Here is a 7848-nt window from a genome sequence, read left to right on the forward strand (position 1 = left end):
ATGCAGCAAAAAGAATTCTACGGTATGTTAGTGGAACTCATAATCATGGAATTTTATATTCTTACACTGACAATTTCAATTTAGTAGAGTATACATATAGTGATTGGGCAGGAGATATTGAAAGGCGGAAGAGTACTTCTGGATATGTGTTCTTTCTCGAATCAAGAGTAATTTTGTGATCCTCGAAAAAACAACAAGTTATTGCGCTCTCAACAACCGAAGTAGAATACATGGCAGTAGCTTCGGTAGCATGTCAAGGGATATGGCTTCGTAGGATGCTTTGTGAACTGATGCATGAACAGAAAGGTCCTACAAAATTGACATGTGATAACAAGTCGGCAATTGCGTTAGCCAAGAATCCAGTTTTTTATGGCAGGAGCAAACACATAGACATCAAGTATCATTATATCCGTGAGCTGGTCAAAGATGGAGAGAATGAACTTAATTTCTTTAGATTCGAGGATCAGATTGCAGATATTTTGACAAAACTATTGAAGGCATATTTGTTCGACAAATTGGAGACGATGCTTGGTGTTGTTGATTTCCAAAATCAATTTTAAGGGAGGCTGTTGGAAATATTAAAATTGCTTTTTGTCTTCATCAAACTTAGTCTTCAAGATTATAGATCAAACTTGGTTCTCAAGGTTGTAGATCAAACTTGCTCTTCAAGTTTAACAAGTCAAACTTGGTCTTTAAGAAAACTTCACCACCTTAGGAGTAGTATAAATAGGTTATCTCCACCCCATTTGTGTTAGTGTATGAAAAGCCATAGAAAGAGAGAGTTAAGAATTGTGAGAGCTAAGGTTTTATTTCTCTGTGTAAAGACTAAAAAAAAAGCATTTGGAATATTATTCTCTCGTTTGTGTATTTGTGTACTTCTCACCAAAAATCTTCAAAGTTTGTCTATATCCTTTTTGGTTCCTACATTTCATTCGACGCTCGGTAACTTTTTTTTTTGAATGTTTGGACGTCTTAACTTCTTTTCTGATCACTCGGAGCGCCGCAAGTTTTCAATCAATCACTTAAGTTGCGAACGACGCTCGGTAACTATTTTTTTGAATGTTTGGACGTCTTAATTTTTTTTCTGATCACTCAGAGCGCCGCAAGTTTTCAATCAATCACTTAGGTTGTGAATGATAATCATTTTCTTTCCGGGCCCAATTTCTGCTCATAAATAGATTTTTTTTATTTTTATTCCCTGAATGAGTTTCTAAAAAAAAAGTAACGTTTAATAATGACACAAAATTTCCATTCTCGGAACAAAAATTCGTTTGATAGAGTCGATGTAGAATTCATATGGCGGCCGCTGGCAGCGATCGGCGAGGGCGAGTTTATGGTACCTTGAGTGAGTTGAGTTACCTTGGAATTAGAAAAAATAGTTGGATCACAAAATATACTGGTTTGGAGTAAACTTGTCACGCATGTATCAATTTAGGGTTTTTAGTGATCAAAAAATTAATTTGGAGTAAATTTGTCACAAGTATATTGATTTGGGATTTTTCATGATACTAACCCAAAATGAAAAAAGGAGAACAAAAATTGAGGAGGGAGAAGCAAGAGTGAGACGGAGATCCTAGCATTGATCTTTCGAAGGGACGGCACCGCCACCCTGCATTTGTAGACTTGTATTTGTTGACACGGGTCTTTAACGCTCGCCCGGTGCCCTGCCTTCACTAGCTCGTGTTAAGACTAGCAACTTGTGTTCACGTATCGTGATTGTTCTTGTGATTCATGTCGATTCATGTTTTCCTAGAACGTTTTGAATTTAACATGTCAAATGATTGAATTACAATAAAAATGCGCTTCGTGTCAATACGTGTCAACATATATAGTTAGGTTGTGTCGTATTCGGGTTTTTTCTTTATAATTTGCATTTTACCTTGTGTCGAGCAAATGGGTCGAATTATTTGTTACCAACTCTATCTCAAGTTGACTCAACATTCCTTGCCAATGATGCCACCCCTTCCACCCCCGCCCCCCTCCTCTCCACTCCTCTCCCCGACGTACAACCCCCTCTCTCTCTCCTCGATTCTTTTTTAAAAAATGAGCAATTTTTTTTTCTATATGGTGCCCACTTGATACCGCAATGTTATAGCTCGTCCTAGAAAATATTAAAAAGAGCATACCCTAAATAATCATAAACTTATTGCAATTGTGTCAATTCAGTCCTAAACTTTTTTTTATATAGATTGAATCCTAAGCCTTTCGGATTTGTGCCAATCCAGTCCATCCAGCCAATTTTAGCCAGCTGACATTAATTTGAACACCGGCCATCCAACGTGGCACAACTGGTGCTAATATGGAAAATTTTTAATAATATATCACAAGGAGGTGAACGACTGTAATTTGTGCATGTCCATAATACAAATTTTTCTTCATTGATATTTCGTTGGATATTAAATGCAGCAACAAAAATCAATGAGACTAGCTCGCACACGAGAGGGAGACAGAGAAGAAGAAGAAGAAGACACCATGAAATGAAATTCTCAAGCATGAAATGTTGCTAAATTGGAAGGAAGGTACGAGATGACAAAGTACAAAGACAGAACATAGGCTATGACAAAAGGGGACCTGTATAGTCCTATGGAAGATCAATTTTCCTAACGTAACCCGTCGTAATCATATACATTTTAAGTTACGCCTCGACAAAAGTTTTCTTCAAGTTTTCAAACAACAAAGAGATCTATTACTTTGCAATCCAACGATCACAAACTCATCAAGAATCGGTTTCTCGAAGGATTATAGAAGTCCGTGACAAGGAGAGCATCACCTCTTCTGAATTGAAGAAGAAACAAAAGAACGATGAGGTTCTACGGCGTTCGGTTATGGAAATTCCCTCTATTTCCATTTTCAGTCATCATTTAGAAACTGAAACCATTAGAGAAGGCAAGTTTGGTGCAAAAAGAATAATGAAGTGAATAAACAGATCGACCTAGGCAATTGGAAAGATGCTCCAGCTTTGTGAGAGCAAATTGTTGTGCAAAAGCATCCAACATCGATGTTTTCGCTCGCAATGGTTTACGCAACAAAGCGTAAATTCATCAAATAGAAATCATATACCACAGCTAGAGATAGATATACCACTATAGATGAGTCGCACTATAGTAAAACGAGCGGATACAATTTCAAGGGTGACACGAGCATGCAAAGTGAAGCAAGCTCACCTTGCCAAAGGAGGTGATCAAACTGTTCCAAGGACTTACTCAAGGGACATGATTCGTTGACCATAGCTATTCGCCTAAGTATGAGTTTACGGACCGCACCCAAATCGGTTAACGATTTCCACCAAATTCTCTTCAGAAAGATTAGAGGCACGGCGAGACATGTCGATTGTTATTTTAGATAGACCATGTTTGTTAAGAACAAAGCATGCAAAAATGGATTCTTCTACTCTCCAAGGAGGAGAGAGGAGTGATTACTTCATCTTAAACGACAAGCTAAATAGCAAAGCAGAAATTTTACCCCTTAAAGTCAATGAAATAAAAGCCACTTTCTCATAGAAGGCTACTTTCAACAAATGATTCTTGCAAGTGACAAACATTTCAGCCAAAACATCGAAACCAAAACTCACCGAATGGCCGCAACCCGCAATCCACGTGATGCTTGCAAGTGTTGAAGCTCGCCTGTTTAATGCAAGACGATCTCTCATGCCAAAAGCTGTGGATGCCACGAGGGAGTTCATTGTGCCACTGAAGACGGAAGAAAAAGAGGAGTTAATGGATGTATTCTTCATTAACATCACTTATTGTTGGGTTGCAACTTTGTGATCCCTGGCAGTTTAAGCTTCAAAAGACATAAGAATCAACAAGGTTAGCCACTCAAGCGATCGATAGTGAGAAAGCTTGCGGAAAAGCTGGTCATCTTACAGCTCAGTGAATCTTCCACACACTTTGTATTCTCATTAGAGTAGCAACAAAAAAGAGCTGATAATTTGCTGCATAAGCTCATTCAACAGCTCGGAAAATCAATTTAGACAAGGTAGATCAAACAGCTGCAGAGATTTCGAGAATTGACTTCTGCTCTGTTAGCCTCTTAACACGGTGATAGGCTCACATAAAACAGGACCAGTAGCACAGTATCATCATACCCCAAAACAAGTAATGATACAGAATGGAAACTCAGCTCTTATGATCTCATATCATAAGCCCAAGATCCATACATGAAAGGATGGAATCCAGTGATAGTACAGCAATTTCGATAAGCATTCAGATGGCAACCCCATCATGAAGCTAGAGCAACCGCAGACTTACCAACACATCCATGTTTTTCTAGAGGTATAGAATAAAGAGAAGCTATAGCAAAGTCTAATCAGAGAATTTGAAATAAATAAAACTGGTCTCACATAAAGATCGATGAGTGTGGCAATAGGTAACTGGGGGAATAAATATAAATAAAGAGTAAAGTGCAAAGTTTAGTTTAAACTAGAGTAAAGTTGGACTACGTACTCAACAATCTGCAGTGAATTACTGTAGTTTCAATTTAAGAGCAAAGCTTTCTTCATGAGCGAGCATAGTATTCCTCAAAAGACAGAACATCTTATGATATCACACAGCTCGACATGGAGAACTGGAGGGATGAAACAAAGAAGGTAAGTAAAGAAAACTCAGCTTCCCAATTTATCAGAAATAGCCCAAACAGCAGGAGTAGAATTTCTTTTGCTTTCATAAGCACCCTAGATTAGCCTGAACAAGTTCGTAAAGCAAAGAACTAGCTTGCAAGACCCATCTTCTCCTCATAAAGATCCAACAATTGGGGTGCTTCTCCCAAATAAGGGGTCACGAATTCTTTTAGGAACCTGCTCTCCGGAACTATCAAGGATGTAGCCAAGCTATGGGTATGGACCAAGCCCTTAGACAACAGGACTTGAAACACTGAACACCGAGGAACAATTCGCTTCTGTAAGCTCAGTGAGATCACCACCGGATGCCGCGCGATATGCAAAGAATCAAGCCCCATCTCATTGACAAAGTAGTCCATCACGTTCGTAATTTTGCTCTCCGACGCCGCCATACACCACGGATGCCTCCTAAAAGCTAAAGCAACTTCCTCTTCTGACCAACCCCACTTGCCATACACACCGATTTTCCTCCTCCACAACGGCTGGCTTATGCACCTAATTACGTGCAAAGCCGTGACAAAACCCACTTTCGAAGGCTCAAAACCTAGCGCCTTCACCTTATTCACGGCCTCATCGAACTGTTCAGGCGACACCAGGAATATCGGCCCATGGTACAGAACTAAGTGCCCAATGTTTGCTGGAGGCACTCCATTATCCCTCAAAATCTTGATTTTTGGAATGAGCAGAACACCCGGATCCTCGTACAACATTCTCGTACAACGTTTGATGGCCGCAACGGCATCCTCGCCGGATTGCACCAGATCGCCAATATAATCCAAAGTAGGCCTCAAATGGTTCTCCAAGCTCCTGGCCAATAACCTCGGGACCGCACTGATGACCCTGGCTAGATCAGAGTCGGAAAAGCCTCTGGAGCGCAAAAATTCGATCTTTGGCAAGAGAATCGCATCCGGGCTCGCTAAAAGCACCCCGGGGTATTTGCTGACGACGTCCGAGATCTGGGTCGGAGAGAAACCTCGTTCCTTGAGCAGACCCAGGACGGAGTCGGGTCTGGAAGGGGTTTCGAAGCAAACGCGCCGCGACGCCGAAAGGGCAGACTCTGGAGACAACCCGCAGGCATTGACGAGGTACGAGACCGTGAAGGAGCGCGACTCCGAGGAGGCGGAGCACGGTCTGAGCAGGGTTCGAGCTCCGGTGGTGGGAGGCTCAAGAACCACCCTAGCCTGAAGCAGGGCCTTGCGAGCGAGGTTGGCGAGCATGGGAACGAGTCGACCGGCGACGGACGTGCGAGAACTTCATGAAACTCCGAAATGGACTTGACCTCCGTTTCGCTCCTACACCGGAGCTGTTCCGCGGCGTCGATGGTTTCGTGTCGTGATGCGGTGACGATGTCTCTCTCGCAGGTTACTTCTTCACTGCGGGCTACTATGAAGAAGGCCGTTGGCGTCGAAGGCGATTTAGGGTTTTGATTCTTGATGTTTCAATTTTGAAAACGATCCCAAGTCAAAGCTGTTGCCCAATTTATTCTGACGTTTTGGTACCAAGGGGGAGTGCCAAATTTATTTTTGATACTCATTAACAAAAATTTTCGCTGGATCATTTAAGTGTTAAATTAAAAAGTAAAATGATCACTTAAATATCAACAGCGAGATATTTCAATAAAATTGAATATGTGGCTTTTTTAATTAAAAAAATATGACATGGCATATTTTTTAAAAACTAAGTCCGCGTGGAGTACAAAAAGGACAGTGGATTTCTAGCCTACGTGGTTTGTTCAAAAGAAACAACTTTGCATAGCCTCTAGCCGAAACAACGTCGCACAAAGCAGATCAAAATTGGGGCTTTGAATTCATATTCGTGCACGACACTACGAACTCCTCCTCGCTCGCTTGCCGTCGCTGGCTCGCCGCTCACCCTCACTCGCCGTCGCTTCGTTGAAACGAATTTGACTCGGTAACCCGCAAAAACAGTAACACTCACCATCTTATTCACTTCATTGAAATGAATTTGAGCCGATGCTGAAACTCCTGTCCTCCATTTGCAAGATTGAGCTAGTAATTTTGGGAGCAAACTAAAATAGGAAGTGAATTTAGGTTCAATGGCCGGTTAGGGTTTGAAATTGGGGGAGTTCTCTTTCAATTTGGGGATTTAGGGCTCTTATTTGGCGAAAGGTACTAGACGGCGTCGTTTTAGAGTTTATATGCTGACTAGACTCTCTGCCAAGCCACGATGGCTTAATAAATTAATAAAAAAAGGCCACGTCGGATTTCCGACCAAATATATCGGAGTTGGCACTGAAATGAGTGTTTTTCAAAAAATTCGGCACTTAAGTTATCCGGAAGAAACTTTTAACACTAAAGTGAATTTCGTACACAATTTTTAACACTTCTAGTGTCCTTCTCTCCACCATATATGTATTAGCACCATATAATTGAACGTGCAAGGATTTTTTTTTTTAATATCAGAATAAATGCGACTGCAATCTCGAGACTTATGTTGGAAGATATGCCGAAGATTTGTGTCATCTATCCTGATTACAATTGATATGTATAATCAATCAATGATTGTACTTGATTGATAAGAATCAATCTAGGATTAGAATAGATATATTCTTTCCTTTCATTTCTCACATTTTGTACTATATATACTTGACATTGTACATGAAGACAATACAATGAGAAGAAAAACATTACAAAAAAACTTCTTCTTCAACTTCTTTCATGGTATCAGAGCCATTCTTCCTAGCCTAGCTTCCGCACACCTTGATTGCCGTTCGGATTTTTTGCGCCTTCGTTATTGTGGGAACACTAACCTACAAAACAAGATTAGCACTCCGATATAGGAATCAGTTTTTGAACTTTCTCAAAAAAAGGGGAAAGAAAATCGTTTTTTTCTTATCGATACCATGACAAAAGATCACTCATCAAGTTTTGAGGAACGAACTCCAGAAGAGTCCACTCCGCAAGGAAATGCATCGGTCCAAATACTTACCTCGGACCCACCTGCTAAAGTCGCGAATCAGGAACATGTTCACGTCCAGCCAAACCAGGGACAACCCATCTCGGGCCAACCCACTCAAGGCCAGCTGAATATGGGCCAATCCATCCAGTGGCTACCTATCCAGATACCATCCAGCCTATGGTTTTATGGGCCAACACAACCTGTTCCATGGTTAGCAAATCAAGGCCACGGAGAACCGATCCAGCCCAATGGAGGCCCTCCAACCATCTTTGGGGCAAGCCCTGCCACTGGGTAAAAATTTTTTCATGCGG

General features: G+C 41.1%; 1 protein-coding gene across 1 annotated transcript; it reads right to left on the reverse strand.

The window, feature by feature from the left end:
* Window positions 1-3438: 3438 nt before the first annotated feature.
* On the reverse strand, window positions 3439-5919 carry LOC115681013 (uncharacterized). The gene is made up of 2 exons (XM_030604866.2): window positions 3867-5919; window positions 3439-3783 (listed from the first exon to the last, which is right to left on the reverse strand). The coding sequence occupies exon 1, from the start codon at window positions 5833-5835 to the stop codon at window positions 4708-4710; it is 1128 nt and encodes a 375-aa protein (XP_030460726.1). The 5' UTR covers window positions 5836-5919; the 3' UTR covers window positions 3439-3783; window positions 3867-4707.
* Between the last annotated feature and the right edge of the window lie 1929 nt (window positions 5920-7848).

Source organism: Syzygium oleosum, unplaced genomic scaffold (assembly GCF_021117445.2).
Source record: "Syzygium oleosum isolate NSW1041296 unplaced genomic scaffold, Sole_v2.1 Sole_v2.03, whole genome shotgun sequence".
Lineage (NCBI taxonomy): Eukaryota > Viridiplantae > Streptophyta > Magnoliopsida > Myrtales > Myrtaceae > Syzygium > Syzygium oleosum.